We start from the raw sequence: 22,640 nt of genomic DNA, 5'->3' as shown, positions 1-22,640 counted from the left end.
ACAGATAAGTCTGTTAAAGTATATGCAAATTCAATTGCAGCGACATGTGAAGCAGTAACCATACTTAATGAGTCAGTTTGTTCTCAAGAATTGTCAACAGAAGATATTCCTGAACATTTAACTAGTTTATATACAAGCTCGTGTGTACATTTAAATGAAAACCAGAGAGAAAGACTCAGAGCCTTACTTTTGATGAATCAAAGTGTATTTGCCAAAGATAAGTGGGACATAGGACGTACCGATATTGTAACGCATAAAATTAATACTCAAAATACAGACCCGATTCGCCAAAAACCGCGTCGATTGCCATTTGCTCAAAGATCTGAACTAGCTTCTCAGATAGATAACATGTTGCGCAGTGACATCATTGAACCGTCCGAGAGCCCATGGTCATCACCCCTAGTCCTTGTAAGAAAGAAAGATGGTTCTACGCGGATATGTTTAGACTATCGCAAGCTCAATGATATCACAAAGAAAGATTCATTTCCGGTTTCTCGTATAGATGATAAACTAGATGCGTTGTCCGGAGCAGAATGGTTCCATGTACTTGATCTTTCAAGTGGATATTTTCAAGTAAAGTGTGATGAAAACGACCGTGAGAAAACTGCCTTTGTGACAGAAAATGGACTATACCAATTCAAAGTAATGCCAATGGGTCTTTGTAACGCACCTGCAACGTTTGAGAGACTAATGAACAAAGTTTTAAAATGCCTATCATGGAAAACTTGCTGTGTATACTTAGATGATATTATTGTCTTCGGAACGGAATTTGAATCTTCACTACAGAGACTGCAAGAAGTGTTTGACCGTTTGCGTATGGCAGGGTTAAAACTCAATCCGAAGAAATGTACGTTGTTTCAAAAGAGTGTTAACTACTTGGGACATGTTGTTTCTAAAGATGGTGTTCGCGCTGATCCGTCAAAGATTGAGGCCATCAGTAATTGGCCTAGACCGACAACAGTAAAAGAAGTACGGGCCTTTCTTGGAATATGCTCGTATTACCGACGATTTATCTTTGATTTTGCAAATTATGCACGACCATTGAATAAGCTTACTGAAAAGCAGAAATTGTTTGAATGGACAGATCTATGCGAAGAAACATTCAACATTATGAAATCAAAACTTTCTAGTCCGCCGATTTTAGCGTATCCGGATCCGTCTGGTTTGGAGTTTATACTTGACACTGACTGTAGTTATTCTGCGCTAGGTGCAGTGATTTCGCAAGTTCAAAATGGTCATGAAAAGGTGATTGCGTATTACAGTCGAGCGTTATCTAAATCCGAAATTAATTACTGTACTACAAGAAAGGAACTTTTAGCGGTGATTAGCAGCATCAAACACTTTCATTGCTATCTTTATGGAAGAAAATTTACTGTTCGAACAGATCATAGTTCATTGCGCTGGATTACTAAATTTAAGGATATAGAGGGGCAATTGGCGCGATGGTTAGAAGTATTAGGAACTTACGACTATGAAATTGTGCATAGGCCTGGATTAAAACATTCAAATGCGGATAGTTTATCGAGAAGGCCGTGTTTAGATTGTTCACACTGTGAAAAAGTAGAATTGAAATATGGTGTATCTAGCACACAGTGTATTGTTATTAACGATAATAAATCTAAAGTGTCAAATTCAAATAGTTGGATTAATGGTTTATCTGATAGTGAAATAAAATGTGCACAACGGGAGGATAAAAATTTAGCATTGATTATCAATTTGATGGAGAATAGTGATCATAAACCTACTTGGCATGAAATCTGCTCGGAAAGCGTTGTTGTGAAGGCCTTGTGGTCACAATGGAAACGACTTGAAATACGAAACGACATCTTATACAGGAGATGGGAAGACGACACAGGAAAGAAAACTTCATGGCAGCTAGTGGTTCCAGATAGCTTTAAAACGGACATTCTAACAAACCTGCATGATGCCGTAACAGCTGGACATTTGGGAGTCAACAAAACTTTAGGTCGAATTAGAGAACGATTTTATTGGCCAGGCGTTGGGGAAAATGTCAAAGAATGGTGCCGTCGATGTCATCAATGTGGTTCACGAAAAAGACCTCCAAAAACATTTAGGGCGCCAATGAAAACATATAATGTAGGAGCTGTTATGGAAAGAGTTGCTATGGACATAATGGGACCATTACCGCTCTCTGAACGTAATAACAGATACGTACTAGTTATCCAGGACTATTTTTCGAAATGGGTAGAGGCATACGCATTACCCGACCAGGAAGCAGAAACTATAGCGCAAGTGTTTGTTGAACAATTTGTGACCCATTATGGTGTGCCGATGCAGATTCACACGGACCAAGGTACGAACTTTGAATCAAGACTATTCCGTGAACTCTGTAAACTCTTAGGAGTGGATAAAACGAGAACCACTGCACTTCATCCACAATCTGATGGGATGGTTGAGCGTTACAACTCAACAATGGAAGCAATGCTAGCTACATGCGTGAATAAAGACCAGAAGAACTGGGATGTTCTACTTCCATTACAGATGATGGCATATCGTAGCGCGGAACATGACACGACAAAATACTCACCGAATGTGATGTTATTCGGGCGTGATGTAAGACATCCGATTGACGTGTTATAAGGAACTGTTAGTAATAATGAGAATTTTGATAATCTCCCGGATTATGTGATGCAAATAAGAACATATTTAGACAATGTACATGAATTTGCTCGAGAAAACATTAATAATGCCAGTGATAAACAGAAATGGTATTATGACTATAAAGTTAATTTTAAACCGTATTCTGTTGGAGATGCCGTATGGTTACATGATCCAAAGAGAAAAGTTGGGATTAGTCCGAAACTACAGTGTAATTGGGATGGACCTTATCTTATTATAAACAGTATTAGTGACTTAGTATACCGCATTCAAAAGTTAGAATCGTCAAAACCAAGAGTTGTTCATTACAACAGACTAAAACCATATCATGGAGATTTTGACAATTGGCTAATTAAAACGGTAATTCAAAAAGACACCGAGTCTCACGCTACCGCAATCGAAGAAAATGACATTGAGTCTGACATTGAATTGAGTGAAAATGAACAGTGCGATATGTCTAATTTTCCAACTGACAATATTGAATACGGTCGCGGACATCGTGTGAAACGTCCACCCAACAGATTCGTACCTGATTAGAACTTTTTTCGAAGCTTATAAACTATGAACATTTAAAATGAACATTGAAATTAACATTGCATGTTTTCATGATTATGATTGAATTATTTGACTTATTTTATTTTTCAAATGTTGAAATTGTTTTTATTTTTATTGTGCCAGAGTGTAAATTGTTTTTGATACATTATGATTTTTCCTTTTATATTTTATTGCGTATTTTTGTTTTATTTTTGAAAAGTGGTCTTCCATACTTTAATAAGTTAAAGATGTTTTTTTATAACATGTGAGACACATGTTTTTCAAAGAGGGAGGCAATGTAATATTTTAATGTTTTGTAAATATTGACCTCTAGTTAATTTGACTTTATAACTGTTTATTTGTGTACAGAGAAAATTAATGACGCAAGGCTAATTTGACAAATGGCTAGTTTTATTATCTGCAGTTAAAGTTGAACTGTCAGATGTAATTAAGACAAGTAGCGATGTCTTGGGGTGTAGGGTAATAAAATAAGTTATGCCTATTTGTTTTGTCTAGAGTGAAAGTAATTAAACTCTATGATCAAGGTCAGTTGGGCAGAGACTGGCAGATTGTGTATCAGCTGGATACTGAAAGGATGTGTATTCCTTAAGTCTTGAATCAAAAAAGATTCTAGAGGACTTGTATGTAAAGTTTATATGTTTAAACTTTGTAGTTTATTTGTCAATAAGTCTAAAGTAATGTACATTTGTTAATAAACTTATATATATATATACCGTATTATTTAGTTACTGGGAATTTACCACAGGATATATTGTCGTGCCATAGATGGCTATGTCCGTCCGTCTGTGTCGGTGTTGACCTCCCCTCGGTCACGTTACAATAATGTTCATTGGCAATCATACAAATCTCTCTCTGAGGCCTTGTCCAGGTTTTGCATTACTTTTGGTATGTTTTTTTTTTTGTTTTATTAGCTCTTCAACGTTTGTATTGGGTTGTCGACTTTCAAATATTTTATATAAATGATATTTGAATATATTAATCTTAGTACCTTCACAATTTATCCCGTAAGATAGATCCGTACACGCACAGTAGTAGCCTATCCCATTAGTGTAACATGTTCCCCCATGTTTACATGGATCTACTTCACAAGGATTAACTGAAATGATGTGTTAAAGCAATCTATACTACTAAAATAACGAAGTCCAATTGGTTAGCCGGCATGACGTAAATTCGTCGATTCAAAGAATTCAACTTTATATATAACTAATATAGGACAATGGTGTTGTTTAAAAATTACACCATTCCAGCCAGGCCCTTTTGTTTGTCACATAATTAATATTACCAATAATTAACAAGTTCTTGGTCGAATCCGATACCGATACCAATAGTATATGTCACATGTAGTTTCCGTTTACATGTTACTTTCTGTAAATTCCTCCTCTATCAGGAGAACATGGGATTCTTCCAGTAGTTGCTTTATATTTATGTTACACTATAGTATTTTACAAGTCCGATTTCTTCCACCTAAATACCACTATCAATTTTGGTTAATTTGTTAAAAATTTAAATTTAGTTTATAGTAAGTTTATTGAAGTAAGAAAACCAGGACGGGTTCAGACAGAAAGATTTTGAAAGCAGAGAAAACTGTGAACCTTACAATCGGAATGACTTTATCAGATGACAATACGAATACTATAAATCTAGGCTAAAATAAGGCGTAGGTAATTTAATTCAGTCACGGACCCGCAATGTCGCGGGTGTGTTCTAGTACGGTTATATTTTTAAATAGTTTTTTTTTTTAAATCAGTCAATTTTTCAATGCTTCATTTAATTAGTATTTATTTTTAAATAAAGTTCTTCAATTAAAACAAAACAATCAAACTAGCTTGTTTTTATCAATAATATACATGAATGGATATCTATATTTCTAAACATACCCAAAGGTTTCTTCTATTGTATGTAGCGAATCTGTTACATTGCGTGTTATCTTATTTATTTGTAAATGATATCATATTATTTAATTAATGTAAATTTAACGGTCATAAGCACAGCTTGGTGAGTGCATGCCTTACTTCAGAAATAAGCACGGCTTGGTGAGTGTATGCCTTACTACAGAAATAAGCACGGCTTGGTGAGTGCATGCCTTACTACAGAAATAAGCACAGCTTGGTGAGTGTATGCCTTACTTCAGAAATAAGCACGGCTTGGTGAGTGCATGCCTTACTACAGAAATAAGCACGGCTTGGTGAGTGTATGCCTTAATACAGAAATAAGCACGGCTTGGTGAGTGTATGCCTTACTACAGAAATAAGCACGGCTTGGTGAGTGCATGCCTTACTACAGAAATAAGCACGGCTTTGTGAGTGCATGCCTTACTACAGAAATAAGCACGGCTTGGTGAGTGTATGCCTTACTACAGAAATAAGCACGGCTTGGTGAGTGCATGCCTTACTACAGAAATAAGTACGGTTTGGTGAGTGCATGCCTCGATACAGAAATAAGCAAGGCTTGGTGAGTGCATGCCTTACTACAGAAATAAGTACCCCATGCAACATAAGAAATTGACATTCTAAGCAACAAGTACTATCACTTTACAACAATACTACTGTTTTGAATAAAGGAAATATCATCTGTCATCTTTGTTATTTGTTTCATTAGGTTGCTGTTTTAAGTGTCGTATATCACCACATCAATTTTATAATGACATAAAAAGACCTGAGTGTGCAAGAGACCACAAAATCGGAGCTGAATGTTTGCACATCAGCTTGTAACCTTTCGACTATATATGCAATGCAAAGTCCCCACAAAAGTGACTGGGGAATAGAAATATGGTCACTTTGGTCTTCCTCCGACCGGCAGTAAAACCCTCGCAAATGTGGGGCGTCAGTTTGGATGTGCGGGATGTATGAAGTAACAGCCACGTCCGGTCAGAACGATGCCTCGTGTAGAGAGAATGCCACGCTCGCTGCACGTTAAAAACCTTTGCAACAACTCTTTGAGGAGGCCGTAGGTGGTCTGTTACAAGACTTAATTCCTGTCCCTTATCCAAAATACCCTCATTTTCCATTGGCAGTCTAAATTTCCCTGACCATCATCACGGATGGCATCTATTACAGGACCTACCTATTGTATTTATTGTTAATTTGTTCTCGTCCTGAACGAGCATGAAATATTTGCCACTGGACGTTATGCAATCAACAACCAATCAATCAATGCAATGCATAGACAAGATATATTTATATATAATAATAGGAAAAGTAACCTGTTGACCCTTAAGTTAGACGATCGTTCAAGGAAGTAGTCAACTGAAAGTTATACCACCTCATTCGGGCAATAAAGAGCCTGTGTCGCTCACCTTGGTCTAGGTGCATATTCAACAAAGAACACTCTGCAACATTGTAGATGAGAATAGAATTCATGACAATAATCTGTTTTGTTGATCTTGTATTACTGATCATTTAGTCTGTTTGGTTTCTCTCTATCTTCTTTAGTTTTTCCTCAAAACACAAAAGAGGGTAAATAAAATTTGGCCCAGCAGTTTCAGAGAAGATTTTTGTAAATAGTTAACAGACGACGACGGACGCCAAGAGGTGAGAAAAGCTCAGCTCAGGTGAGCTAAAAGCACGTTACCACTAGGCCAATCATGCGGCCATTGATAGAAAAAATAGTTTTAACTTTAAGATTTTATGTGGATTACAAAATATATATTTTAAGGGAGAAAACAATTTTCGACAGACATATTATGGATTTATCGTCACAAAATCGTCCACTGTACCCATCATCACATACACATTGTATTGTGTTTTCATTTTACCTCTTACAGTTCCCGTTCGCACACGGATCAGGGTCGCATGGATCATTGCTATTGCCAGAGAATATAAATTCTTCGTCTGAAATTAAAGATACAATAATATTATCAGCAATATTCTTCTAACTATGTCAGCTTCCAATGTTACTACACTAAGTATGAGGGTCTGGATGGGGGTCCTTTATTTCTGTACTATTTAGTATTCTTAATTCAGTAAACCCATTCAGACCCTCAAGTATGAATAATATCCTGTACCGTCAATGTGTATGTTCTTGTGCGTCGGCTAGAAGATGTTACATTATTTTCGTCATTTACAGAATAATGGGCACGCTTTATATTAGCAACTTCGGATGATCCAGTGAACCTGAAAACTCGTCAACCAATCATCAAACAAATAACGTAACACGGATGACAAAGCCATCATTTAGTTCAAGTTTGTATGATAATATAATATTATTATAATGAGAAGCTGTACTTATATAATTTTGCTAATGTAAATAATTTGTATGATTTCCCTCTGGTATCTTTCGTCCCTCTTTTATTTAACATTATTCCAGTTCGAACAATTGTTTCGTTTTTAAAGACATTGGAATTTAGTCCAAAATATTATTGTATTAGTTTTAAATGATTTTGATTTTTATCACATTATCTTATTGTTGAATTTTATTTGTAAATAAGTAATTTCGCTTTGACTTAAAGGGTTAGTAAATTAAAAGATTTTTTGTTTACATTTTAAAACTGTCTTTTGTAAAAAAAAAATTGAAATAGCTCTTGGCGCGATATAGCCTTTTTGTGCTGATGTGGCGTTAAGCAATTACCAATCAACTAATCAGTATATTAATGTGCCATTATGATCAAGTCAATAGTATTAATAAAAAAAGATATTACCGACGTATAATCCTAAACAAAAAATAAGTTCTTTTCAACTGTTCTTTGTTCTTTTTTTGTTTGTCGTGTTGTTGGCTGTCTTTCAAAGACTTTTTTTTTAATTCGCAAAATGCATTCAAACACCCCCCCCCCCCCCCCCCTCTCCTTACAGAATTAAAAGCAAATTAGCAACCGCCCTACACTAAAAAGCCTTACGTGCAATTCCTTGTACTTGTTATCATGTGGTTCTGATCTTTATTCAGTTGCACTCGAAATCAAAATTTAAAAAGTTTAAATGAATAATATTTTTGAGCTTTCAAATTGACATGACCTACACAGAACATATCCGTTCAAACCCTTGCTCCAAGTACAAAACCATAAATTAATATCAAAATGAAAATTGAGTCAAAACGCACATGAATTGTTTAAATGCAAATAATGAAACTAATATGAAATTCCGGAAGTATTCTTCGGTGATTGACGTTATTAAATCATGTTTTCCGCTGTGAGTATTTTTTGTATTTAAATTTCATGTATTTAACCGTCATTCAATAATTGTTTAGATGGTAGTTTATTTTGCACTGAATTCTATATTTACCGTCACATGTTACGCCTCTGTATCCGGTTGCGCATTTACAAATCACATTATCACCATACAGGTGGATACATGTTCCTCCATTATTGCATATATTAGTATCACAGGGGTTATCTAAGAATAGTTAATATAATTAAGTTATTCCTCTATTAAAATCTTACACATCTCTTAAACAAACAATATGGTTGCCTATAATTGCTTACATCCACTTCGTTTGAACTTTGGTGGATAGTTGTCTCCTTTGCAATCATACCACATCTCCTTATTTTTATAATATATATATATATTTAGGAATATTTGTGATATTTTAAGACTATTCTGCTTTTTTTAAGTCTTAATTTTTACATTAAAACTGTCCACAGGAATACAGGCTATCATATTCTAACATATTATTCTAGCTTCAAGCCGACCAGTTTTGCTGTCTCTCTTTAATGTCGCGTTCTTAGTGGAGAAGCGTTGCAGCAAACGCAAATATCAAGACTATTCGATTAGAACGGGTCGTCAGGGTACAACCATAGAATCGAAGATTATTATACAATAACAAACAAAATCAAACATCTAAAGGGACAAAAAACATATTAGAAGAAAGATTGAAAATATATACATACTTTTTAGTTATTTTGTAAGAAGAAAATATATTGATTCAAATAAATACGCATCTTCTTATCATTATTTACACAGAGTAAACGCTGCAAATAGAATTGTGCGAATTGAACAACATTAAAACTACTCAGTTTATGTTCATGCTGTGTCAAAACTTATATTGTTTCTTGAGCGTTGTAATACCTCCAATGTTTGTACTAGCAATGAATTCTAATAATTTGTAGAAAATAGCATAGTGATCGGTCATGCAAATGACAATAATCGTAATCATAAGACTACAGCTAATTGTGGTAGATTCAAGTCGGTTGCTATTAATATAAACGTTAATAGATCTTGTTTAATTACCAATGAAACAACATTAACAATAAATAATAAATAATAATAATGATTTTTTTATTAAAATGTCACATATTGATTGTACGGAAGCGTATTAGGGCCATCCTTTTTTTTAATATTTTTTTTCAAATTGTCAACTTTAATCTTGGAATTTCCAACTTTAATCTTGGAATTTCCAACTTCAATCTTGGAATTTTCAACATTTAACTTGGAATTTCCAACTTTAGTGTTGAAATTATCAATTTTAACCTTAGAAATGACTGATATTTTACTTCTAGTCGATAGTTTATTGTGTTTCTCCATATACTTAATCTCCTTGTTATTATTTTCGCGGCTAATTTTTTGTAAAATGTTAAAGCAAAATAGACGTGTACCTAAAGTCTTATATAGCTTCACGTAGCCTAATATCCATGAAAGGAGGTGTAACTTCCTATTAATGGTATTCGTGGATATGCCAAAAATATGGTTCATGATGTTGCGAGATTTTATATATATGACACTACTTTTTTAAAATGACATTCTATATTGATATGCATTGTTCTTTCATAACTTTATAATGATGTAGGGTATGTTCTTCATATCTTATATAAATATGTTATTGGAAATCTTATATTAATGGCCAATTGTGGTATTTGAATCAATCAGGGACCTTATTTTTACATAAATATAAAGTTCCTAAATCTTTGCATTTTAATATTAAAATATTGTATATAAGAAAAGGTCATTCTTTCTATTTATTCATATATAAATATAGGTACCAAATATTAGTGAATGTTGTATAAAAATGGATACATTTTTTTAAATAAAAATGACACACCCCTATCAAAAAATTGTAATCACGTATGCAGTATATGTATTTATTATTTTATATTGCTGAATAGGCGGATGTGCATCGATGTTTACAATAGAAATCACCTACAACGGTTTCAAAAATTTTATTGGGTCAAAAGGAAATCACCCGCAAAAAGTAAAGTAAAGCACACCAAACAGAAGTGCACTCATTGGCCGAGGCGAGAGTCAAGTGAGCCAGAAGTCACGATGTTCTCAACTCAGACATTCACTTGATTATTGAAAGTCGGAAAAATCAGTGTCGGACTAATGAGGGTCGGAAGATTAAAGTTGGAATTTCCAAGTTTAATGTTCATAATTCAAAGATTAATGTTGATAATTCCAAGATTAAAGTTGGAAATTCCAAGATTAAAGTTGATAATTCCAAGATTAAAGTTGGAAATTCCAAGATTAAAGTTGGAAATTCCAAGATCAAAGTTGATAATTTCAAGATTAAAGTTGACAATTCCAAGATTACCGTTCCTACTCGCTTATTAGTCGGAAAATTGGGAGTAAAGTTCATAATCCAGAGAGGGGGACCGACTAATAGACGAGATCTAGCCGGTAAAGTTGACAATTTGAAAAAAAAAAGGAAAAAATGATGGCCCATATATGCTTCCGTATGATTATCATAAAACATCTACAACATTTGTAATATTTACACATATAACAATCAATATCCAGCCATAAAAATCTGACTTATGAGATACAAACAGTATAAAACTTCATACAATAACTATCAAATTTAAAACAACTTAACATTGCTAATTAAAGGTGTTTCTTATATATATATATCTGTAAAAAAGTAAAAAAAAAAGAAGATTTATAAAAACAAATCTTAATATATAAAAAACTATGGTTGAAATTTCACGAAAGGACCAGGATGTGACCGACTACAGGACAATATACGGCCTTTAACAATGACCAAAACACATAGTGTAAAGTAAGCTTCAAAATGTGAAACAATTCAAAAGAAAAAAACCCGAACGGCAAGATTTATACTTAAACGGGAAAAGAAAAACAACGACGACAGAAAGCAACCAACGACAACCGCTTGGTTACATCTGGCTTAGTAAAAATATTTTCATATTCATTTTTGCTTTGATGTCGGTGGCTCTATCTGGGTACTTCGGTCTCCTGTTGAAAGTGGTGAAGATTGAACATTAATAGTTATGTACATACACAATAAAATGGTGAATTAAAGCAGTTTTTATCAATGAGATCTCTCATAATTAGATAAATCGTAAATGACAGTTGATAAGATTTCGCGTTTCGAGACAAAACAATCATCAGCTAGGCTTGATATCCAAAGTTTGGAAAGCCAAATATAAAACGTTTGAGAGTTTAAAACCAAATGACCTAAACAAAACACAACAACTGTCCAAGCCCAATCTGGTCTGATTTAAACCCAGCCCTTGTACGTAATCGAAGTCCAATATACTGAAACGCATTTAAGATTATACCCTTTTATATACTAGTATCAAAGTTTAAGCTTAAAATTTAAAAAAAAAGAGGATAAAAATGTTATGGATAATTGGTACCCAAAATCGCGTTCACCGCAGAAACTATACCAATAACCATTAAGAACAACAAAAATAAACAAAACATGTAAATAAAGGTAAAGAGAGGAAGAATTAATAGTAAAAGGTCAATACTGTCAATTCCATATTCGCGGAGTACTAATTTTAGTGGATTTTTCAATATAGTTGAGACATTAATTTAATTTACGTGTTACGAAGTTCTTGTAATCTTGTATGAATCAGAGTTTGTCATACCACGAAATTATTTTTTTCTTAATTCTATGACTTTTGCGCCAACGAAAATAAATGTATAATAGTACATAAAATTACTCAGCAAAGATACCAGTTTTCTACTTTGGTACGCCATGGCTTGTTTCGTATGAATAAGACTCATCATCATCAATCGAAAACCCAATTAAAGCGTTGAAGAGCACTGAAGACTAGAATCCACAAACGTTATAACCTTATCTTGCTAATGGAATATATTCCTAGAAGTACTCGCATTTCAATCAAAATCTAAGGATAAAGTTAGCTATTAATCTGTATAGAAATTGACTCAACTTACCTGTACCTTCAGCTATAACAAGTACAAGCGCACATAGCATCAGCTTCGTGTACATCATCTTGCAAGAGTAGCTAGAATGACTATGGTAGGGAAAACCCCGCCTTTTATATAAAGTTCAAAAGGCTCCCGACGGAAGACTAAACGGTGTACATGGTATTTAAAAGTATAACATTTTTTTACCACACACTTCTGTTTCCTTATTGCTCCCCCTCTTTTAAAACGTTTTAATGCTTTGAAATGGATTTTGTAATTTTAATTTGATGAATTGCGCGGTAAAAAAACAAAAAAGGAAACATTCATTCAAATACAATATGTGCACAGATAGGCGTGTCGTTAATATTTTAATGTTTAATATTTCATATTCAATATATAAAATAAGTTTCTGGTTTGATCAAAGTATAAAGAAATGTAAAAAATGAATCAAAGACTCAAAATGCCGCGTTGTACAGACTGTTTCTTAATATAATGGAGAATTTTCTAAAATAAGAATTTGTTTTTGATATATGAAGAAAAAAATCAAAATTATTAAAGAACACGTATCCATACAATCAGAATATTATTGTGTGCTGTGAATAAATTGTTGTTGAGGAGTAGTTTGATATAATGTCGCAAATTTTACAGGATTTGGTCAAATTTTGCATTGAGAGACATCCCTAACCAACATAAAATAATTTGAATTAAAAATCTATGACAAAACTTAATATTATTTTACTATGGTTTGTTAAAAATTACCTTCCTATTCATTTTTGCAATAATTACAAAAAAATTGCCAAAAATAAAAATTGCAGTAATGAGCCATCTAAATGTATTTATTATTTGCTTATATGTTTAGAAATACGCTATGCATGGTATTCTAAGAATAAAAAAAAGTACGCACATGCAGCACACTACAAACTATCAGATTGGCAGACTTGTTTGCTTATATGTTTAAAAATACTAAATGGTGTTCTAAAATTTTAAAAGTACGCAAATGAAACAGCTATGCTTTGAAATTTTGTAATTTAAAGATTGATAGACTTGTTGAAATTGGTCCTCGTGTGAATAATTTCAGGGTGAAATTTGTTCTACGTCATTGTCAGTTAATAAGACGGGTCAATACGTCGGAAAGAACCTTATATGTGTGATTCGTATTGTTTTGAGTGGCGGATCCTGGGACTGTAGAAGACGAACCCCCATTGTTTATCTAAAATAACTAATGTTTCTCACGATTTATGATATTTTAGAATAACATCGTCCCAAAAAAATTTTCGCTAGGTAGTATACACTCCGTTTTCTAGAATTACACCCCTATCAAAAATCCTGGATCCGCCCCTGGTTTTTATAAAAATGTTACAGCTTCTCTTTTCATTGACTTTGGTTGTTTCTTCTATATCAATATTGAGTGATGGATAATGATTAACGTTGCGTCAGTGCAAAAAAAGGGCTTTTTATGGGGCGGGATCAATATATCGTTCTTTACACATAAGACCGTACTGGTTACCGGAACTTTGGATACACCAAACCAGGTACTTCATATCTGAAAAAAAACCAGGCAATATATGCCCTCAATTTTAGAATTCTTTCATACAATTTTGTATTATTCAAAATTATCAGTCAAAAGGATCACCAGTCCTTCACCTTTCATTTAATACCTAAATTACCAAAATATATTCTACATAGTTTTATATTTACACCTATGCGTGGGAACTATTTTCTTTAAAAATATGTACTACTTTCCGTACGTTCTATTTGACCGGGTCAGAGTTGGTGGTGTTACATCTTACATTGTCTACATGAAATTTTTGTCCTATACATACGTTATTTCCTGCCGAGTTATCTAACATATATCTCGATGTGCCCCGTTGTTGTCTTAATGTTTGTACTGTCTTTTGCACGCTTCAGTCTGGTTGTCGGGCTTAATTAAGACAGTACATGCTTGTTTTCTTTGCCAGATGTATTTCATTGATATTACTCCATGGCTTTGTTCTTCAATTCACAGTTGTGGCGTGTTCGTCAATTAACAAAAAAAAAAACCGCTCAAACCGGTGCTAGGGGCCGTCTGAAACTTGCAGTGAGATGAGAGTTTTTTGCTCCGTGTTGAAGGCCTCACTGTGACTTTGAAATGAAGAACAGTAATAAAAGCGCTGTTCCTTTACTTTTTGTGTTGTTTGCTGTGCACATACTAATTTTGAGTCATGGATGGATACACCATATCCTTTCTTTTCTATTATTTTGCAACAAGAATCCCTTATTAAATGAAAATAACACTTTAGAATTTTCATGCGTGCGAAGTGCTTTTCCGAATATACTTTCATAAGGAAATAGAATAGCCAAAATCATCGAAGGTCAACTTTGTCTGAGAGATTTGGAACCTTTGTTTCTTAATACTAGTAATTTCCAAATTGACTACTATTTGATGAGAAACAGATTTCTTAAGAATTAAGATATATTTCAAGACCATTTCCTATGCCTCTGTATAATTTTATTTTTGCATATGCATGATGGATGTGGGGTATAAGTCAATGCGCCAGCGACCCAACGACAAAAAATAAACACAAATGCATCTAGAGGACAACATACAGACTGAGACTTCCGCAATAGACAGGTGTCTATATAAGGTGGTGACGAATTTAACAGAAACAACCATAGATCTGCCATTGACACCCAATTCTCAAAATAACAAAAAAAAACATTAAGATATTACACACGACCACTAATGTTACTCCGTCATAAGTTTTCTATGAAGTGTTTTGTACAGTAAACTTATCGTTTTTCTTGTCATGGTGTGTCAGTTCCTCTAAGACTTATTTGTGTTGAATGTCACCTTGATTTATTTAAGGACGATAAAAATTTTGAATGAGGGACAATGTTCCTGTTTTGTCGGCTATGTCATTTCTGAAGACATTAGATTGACTTTAAAACAGAGCTATATGAAAAAATAACATTGTCAGATCTGACTTTGATTTGACCCCAGTTCTAACATGTAAAGTTTGTAATTTATGAATTACATGGTCAGTTCATTGACTGACGCCCGTCAAGAATAGGGACGTTAAAACTAATGTGAACCGTGGGAAAGAATTATGTCTTACCATTTCCAGTGGCTGTCTAAACTTTTCGCCCTACAACCATGTCGACCCACTATATATCCTATCGAATGAAATGTACTGTTAACTTGTTCACTCTTCAATATATACATGAAATATTTGCCACTGTACGTCAAGCAAGCAAAGGCAATCAATTATTTACAAATTCTAGAAAAGCGCGTGTGATTGTTATCTTCTCTTGTTACGATTGAGTGTATTTCTAATCGAGCTCTTTTAAAACGTACTTTTTCATCTGCACTTTTCAATCAGTTCTAATCAACTATAAATTGTCGAATTTTCGCCAAAGACTTGTTATTGATAATAACGTTCTTAAATTAATTAAAGATTACGAAAATTTAATCTGGTGGAAGATAAGAATCGAGGAGAAAATTGGGATTTTGCAAATTAACGCTCTGCGAAAAATAAACCATTTTGTAGTACTAATATCGCGGGGATCTTGCCTAGAGATCAGGGGACGAACATTTCATATATGGGGTGTGGCTGGTGGATTTATTCCGGATTGATCATTTATTTTCATCTGCTGCTACGCATTATCAGTTTTTGAGCGGTACTTTTGTACACATTTGTCTCCATCATTTTGTGTCTTGTCTTGTACAAAGTTATTAATTTTAAGTTTTTACAAGCCCAATTTGTTCATTTTCAAAATTTACCACCCCACCCCTAACCCCCCTCCCCCAGAAATCAATAATGGTCGTTCCAAAAATGGACATTATGCTGTTCCTTTGCTTATTGTGTGTGTTTTTTCTGTGCATGTACTGATTTTGTGTCATGGATGGATACCCCCATATCCTTTGTTTTTCTATTACAGGTAAACCAGATTGTCCCCTTGTGGTCATTTGACCAAACTGATAATCGATTCACAAACACGATGTTATCTACAACAACATCATAGAGATGATAAAATTTTATTGTTTCAACAACACATATACAACAACAAATATGACATAGAAAACATGAAAAAAGCTACACTTACGTGTACAATTACAGTTAAGGGAAGATAACCTCATGACGTCAGGGTTAAGATATGGTTTCTTGTCTAACACTTTTTGCGGGAAGTTGTCTTGATTTCCCTGGAAACAGGACTGCAATTTAGTTTTAAAAAAACGAACAATTTTGCGTTCTTGTCAAAGATATTTTAAACTTCCGAAATAATTCCTCAACTTATTAATTTAAGTTTGGTGATTATGAGTTCTGACCTCAAATGAATTAAGATACATCAACCTACAAGTGATGATCTAATGATTTCTGAAAGAAAAGGATTTTCAATGTGAGAGCTGGGAAAAACGGGCTCCCTAACTAAGCCAATGTTCGATCTATGTGAAAATATGAAGATAATTTAAGGATAATGCCTTTTTTTGCAGCAAACATCTCTTATAATTTGAAAAAGTAAAAGCAATTAATAATAGAGTTGTTGATCCCATTTGAACTTTTGAACTAAAGCCGAGGAACTTAAGCAGATACATAGCAACTTGTTCCCTTACGGAAAAAAAACATCATATCAATAATGATATTTGCAAATGTTTATGCCCACAGAGTTATTAAATTCCATGATTTTACTAACCGTTGGGCTTCAAAACCTGAAACATGAAATAAATGATAGATAATGAGATAAGCTACAAAGAAACTGTTATATAAAAATAAAAAAGTGTGAATAAATAATAAGAGACCTTGTAAATGATGTTTTTTTTTACATCACAACAGTATCAATATCATTGATACACCTATGACTCAGTTTTGTAATAAAAATTATATACAAATATTCAATGCATGATTTCATCGTCATAAGAGTATCTGTATGCGAACTCGAGTTGGCGGCTCCAATTCAATTTTTTGGTACTTTTCTCGAACAATAAAAAAGAAAGCACGGACACGTTACAAACAAAAATTCTGTAAGTTTCAAGATTTATGCATTATCTAATGAAAAGGACACCATTTATGAAAACATTGTAATTCTAAATTTTTGTACATTTTTGTAAGTACAATGTATATGAAATGATAACAGTTATGTACAATTGACAGCACTAACTGTAGCCATTAACAAATAATTTAAAAGAGTTCAACAGTAGGCTATATAGTGTAATATTTTATAAACATATACACGTATATATATAGAGAGATACACTGGACGAATTCATAAATCATACACAAAAAAGAAGAAAAAGTAACTGTCACTTTGTTCATCTGATAACTCCTAACACTGCACGTACGTAAAGAATAATTTAACGTTGGTATCTCGACGTTGGTATAGCCATAAGCAAAAGATGTTTTGATTTAACATTGAAACCGGAAGTTAAAAAAAATTGACATTTCTTTGAAATCCCTTCGTACTAGCTTTAAGCAAACACAATACACATTTGACCGTTCCCGCATGGCACAAATTTGAATGTAACGGTTTTTGGTTGATTCGACTTATCCCGGACAATAACTAAATCTTGTCCATCGTCATCGGTCAGCGGTGCTGTTTGAGATGCCTGGTCAGAGGGATTGTTGTATTTAATTTTTGAACTCAGTCTAACCATCGGCAATTGATATTGATGAGCTCTCTTTCTTCTCGACACGTGACGTTTGACTTTTGTACTGCCATCTTGCATATAGTCTCTTACCACAGTCAGGGATTCAGTTGTATGGTCTGGTACCTTTATCTTTTCGGCTTCAGTACCAGTTAAGATAACAATCGGTATTGTAAATTTTTCTTTATTTTTTGTTGTTTTTGAGTCTGTTACAAGCTGACCGGAAGGCGGGGTAGGATTCATATGATCCCGTTCAACTGTAAGATCTTTAACTGCAGACGTACTTGTCTGAACTTTAACATTATGGTCATGATCTCTCACAAAGGTCAAACTTGGTGAAGTTGTTTCTGTTTGAATGGTTGTTGTTTGTCTGTTGCTACTACCATTTGCACCTGGAATAAATATAAAAAATTAAACATTTATACATGGCGAGGTTGTACATGACATGACTTTGGGTATTCTCTATGTTTATCTAAAAATCCTCCTTTAATATATCGTCACGTTACAGCGACTGGTGTCACTAGTGGAGTAGAAACTGCTGTGCCTTTCGGACTAATTGAATTGCCGACTGTTTTAATTGCGTTCGTTTTGCTGAATATTTTTGTGTTGTTTGGTTTTTCGTTTTTTTTCTGTTGGCTTGGGTGTTTTCTGTTTTCTTCTATTAGTGGTTTTTGATTTTACCCTAGGCATCATCTCCAACTATTTGAGTCATCTTTATTTCCTTTGTCATGTTTTCTTTGTGTTTAACATTCAATTGCCATAATATCAGTACATACAAGATTTGTCATTCTAATAAAACATACCAAATGATAAACTAGAACTGCTGCCGGAAGGCCTAAGAAATTTCTGATTCTAGAAAAAATAAGAAAGAAAAAGAAACAATTATTTTAACATGTCTTTGTTTCATAAAGAATTATATGCTGTGTAAATACTTTACATGCAAACAGTACACACTGTGTCCCTCTTCTCAAACCCGTGTATGTGTGTGAGTCTGTAAACTTTATTTTTTTACAGGAAATATAATCCATCAACATGCAATCTTAGTTTTTGAGGATGAAAAGATACATTAAAAGGATAAAAGGAATTTCTAAATTATGTCAACAGCATAACATACGCAATTAAAACCCTGCGCAGTCCACCTTCCAACAGAATGACAACTATGTCGACTAGGAAAAGAACGACATATACTAGTAACCTGAATTTTTTTCTGACGCCACTTGCTAAGGTCAAGATACCTTTATCAGTTCAATTAATCATATTAAAATATTTTGTTTCTGATTAAATCATTGACTCTAGGACATTTTGAAATATCCTATTAAATAAATTTGTTTATTTAATCGTTGTAAATCATTAATAATCTGTTTATGTATCAAACGTGTCTTGATGTATATTCTAACGTAACTAAATGTTTGATTTTGGTTATACTTATTTGTTTATTCAAAAGACTTAGATTTTCTTTTCTAAAAAAAATCATAGAATTCGGTGTATATTTCATTTATAGTTCTAGCTTTGTGCGTTCCTAATGAAGATTAATCCAGAAAAATGCTTTTGACGCACTAAATTGTTAAAGTGTAGTTTTCAATTTCTAGTAACCTGTTGTCATAAGTTCTGTTTCGGATTCAGAGGTGGGTACGTAGAGGGTGTACGCCCCCTTTGATTGGTAATTTTTTTAGCATAAAATCGGCAAAACAAATAATTGCCTATATATAAGGTATAGTTTTCGGGAATTATGCCCCCCTCCTTTCAAAAATCCTGGATCCGACACTGCATAAAAACTATACACGTGTTTATAGATTATTGGCCCAAATTAATGAAAATAAAATTTATAGATCCTCGATGACTTGATATTTGAAAGATACTTACGATCCATTGTCTTAAAGATCCATTAGACATCAGCTTCAAGAACAAACTGTAGAAAAACGACTCTTCGTATATCTCTGGCCCTGAAAATAGTGTGAATTATGTAAAAGCAGTCCCACATGAAAGTCTTGTGAGGTAAGTAAAGAAACTGTTCAATTACGAATAAAAGGAGGTAAGGGGCATATTCAATGACGCAACAACCCACCATAAAAAACAAATCAGAAAGCATCTTGATATTAAAATTGCGAACGAGTCAACTCTCCACCAGAGACAAAATGACATATATATACTGGCTTCAACAATGAGCAAAACCCATACCACACAGTCAGCTATAATTAAACGGCCCCGAAATGACAAATATAGAACAATTCAAACGAAAAAACTAACGGCCTGATTTAAGTACAAATCAATGAACGAAAAGCAAATATGATATACAGCATCAAACGACAACCACTGAAGAGACTGAAGAGTCTGAAGTGCTTTAAGCTTTGTACATCGGTTACTGTATTTTCAGCTAGAGTTATTAGAAATCAAATGAAAAGACATAACTAAGAGCCTGAGAAACTATTAGATAAAATGTTACATGAACCAGAAATTTACATGCATTATTATAATTATAAACAAGGAGATGTGGTATGATTGCTAATGAGACAACTATCCATCAGAGTTCAGATGATGTGAGTAAGCAATCGTAGGGTCAACGTACGGCCTCTAACAATGAGCAAAACCCATACCGTATCAATAAGTACGGTTGGAAATGTGTCAATGAATTTAAAAATCATGTAAAACAATACTTAAAAAATTACTTTGATTTCCAAAAGGAACCAAATCTGTCGAGTCGACAGGGCCGTATGCATTTCCTCCTATAGATGCATCCCTCGCCATGCGAATCCAAGCACTGCAATACGTTTGAATACTGTGTCTTGTGGTCTGATAATTATTTTATTAGTAAGGGCGGAATGATCTTTTATCACAAGACATCTATATTTGAAAACATGATACCCTTCGGATATACACGATATGATAAACAACAAAATTAACATAATTAGCATATATAACTAGTTTTTTCTTACTTCTTTCAAATATAAAAAAACACATACTACTCATGTATATGTAGGGTGTGTACAATTGAATGTTGATATGTATTGTAAAAATGATATATTTTACTATATCCAGGAGGAGAACATGTTTATTTGATACGAATATAGACAGCTTTTTAACCTGCACAATACAAGGGCAAAGGTGTTACGTGATTTCGAACCCACCCGGACTTGGTCTGAGAAGACCCTACATCAACTGTCAAGATGAAGAACAGGAATAAAAGCCCTGTTCATTGATAATTTTCTATGTTTTCTATGTATTGTGTGCGATTTTGTCCCATGTACATTTCCTCCATATCCTTTCATTTTCTATTGCTCCAAAATTATGATTATCTGCTCGATGAGAAGATTTTTGTCAAACATTTTTATCAAAGTGATCAATGCAAATGATTCCAAATATGAACATATTTTGCTCATGCGGGTTACGTTCAGGATTTCAATATTGCTTAAAAAAATTTACGCAATCAAGCTATGTAAAAAAACCAGTCTGATATATAATATTTCTTTGTAGTTAATAATTTATTACAGATGTTTTCAAATACTTCTTTAAATGACTCGGTGTTTGTAGTATTTAAAAGTAGCCCACATGAAACACATCCTAGCTCGTATCTGAAAAAAAACCTATAGCTTACTGTGAATGTTTTGAGATTTGATGGTAGATCTTTACAAAATTCTGTTACATTTATTCACATCGTTTTTAGCTATAAATGAGGGTCTGTGTTGGGAGGGAGGGGTCTTCATTTTTAAATTTGAGGCCATTTTTGTCTGTTCATATATTTTAGCTCCCCATGATTATCCTGTACTCTTTATTTTTTCCTGTTATTCTCATTTCCTTACACCCCATCTAAACCCTCATATACATGTATATAGATTGGAAGCGAGTGAGAGCTTTTTGTATAGTCAATTGTCATTTGTTGAAGACCGTATTTTGAACTGAAGATGTTTTGCCGGGTTTCTTTTGTGTGTCATTGGGATGCTTTCTGACTGACGTATACCCATAATCTCATAGATATAATCATATCTTAACTTTTTTTTCTATAGATCTTTGCTCTTAAAAATACATGTTAACGTGTACATTCAATCATAATGCTGCCTGGTTGAATACTGTAACGAAACTCAAGGAACTTAACTAAACTCTTTTAATTTAAATGTTTTATGAAATGACATTTTGACCTACATAGATCGCATCAATCATTTATCTACTTTCGCAAGTCACCATGACAGACAACATTCCAGACGTTTATTGCCCGGAGGCACTAATGTGGAATTTTGTTTTGGTAGAAAGATATCTTATAAATATGCCTGCATCATCGAATACGTATCATTGCTTTATAAGAACTAAACATGTACTGTCTTAATCATTATCCATGGTATTACGTGGACAATGAGAGAATCTCGTTTATCTTAAAATGGTGCTATTTTCGAAGGACATTTTCTTTTAAGGGCATACGATACAGTTACAGGGGAGGTAATGACGTTACTGACGTAAAATGTTATTTTGGCGACGTCAAACTGTGACATATCGAGAAAAGATGTATTTTTCGACTGATTTTTATCATTCAAACTGATTTAACTTGAAAACGAGTTCATGGACCTCTGTTTTTTAAAATGACATTCGGTTTGATTACGTATGAAGATTATTTGTACCAATTTTCATGAAAAAGTCAATAATGCAATTTTTTTAAATTTGATAAATATACAGCAAAAAATGACGTTTTTTTTTTCTACATTCATGAACATTTGATGAATTTGAGTTATTTCTAAACAAAAGATTTCATAAATTTATAGAATACTTATATAAAACAGAAATTACAAATAATTTAACAAAAAACAGCTTGTGTTTATCTTTTA

At 33.5% G+C, this 22,640-nt stretch overlaps 3 protein-coding genes across 3 annotated transcripts in view; all 3 read right to left on the bottom strand.

Annotated features, from left to right (window-relative positions):
• Positions 1–22,640, bottom strand: part of LOC127721058 (notch homolog 2 N-terminal-like protein A) — a 240,977-nt gene that overhangs the window by 24,435 nt on the left and 193,902 nt on the right. The window lies entirely within an intron of this gene.
• Positions 6,823–12,338, bottom strand: LOC127721790 (epidermal growth factor-like). Its single transcript, XM_052228583.1, has 3 exons — positions 12,237–12,338; positions 8,388–8,498; positions 6,823–7,004 (listed from the first exon to the last, which is right to left on the bottom strand). Exons 1-3 carry the CDS (start codon positions 12,292–12,294, stop codon positions 6,925–6,927), a joined length of 249 nt encoding a protein of 82 aa, XP_052084543.1. The 5' UTR covers positions 12,295–12,338; the 3' UTR covers positions 6,823–6,924.
• The window catches only part of LOC127721789 (uncharacterized), a 222,096-nt gene continuing 215,664 nt past the window's right edge, over positions 16,209–22,640 (bottom strand). Inside the window, exon 5 of the transcript XR_007991464.1 lies at positions 16,209–17,040. The gene's annotated coding sequence lies outside the window, so the exon portion shown is untranslated. The remainder of the gene's footprint in view (positions 17,041–22,640) is intronic.

This window comes from Mytilus californianus, unplaced genomic scaffold (genome assembly GCF_021869535.1).
Source record: "Mytilus californianus isolate M0D057914Y unplaced genomic scaffold, xbMytCali1.0.p SCAF_12, whole genome shotgun sequence".
Taxonomy (NCBI): Eukaryota; Metazoa; Mollusca; class Bivalvia; order Mytilida; family Mytilidae; genus Mytilus; species Mytilus californianus.
This window is presented reverse-complemented; position numbering and strand designations above follow the sequence as displayed.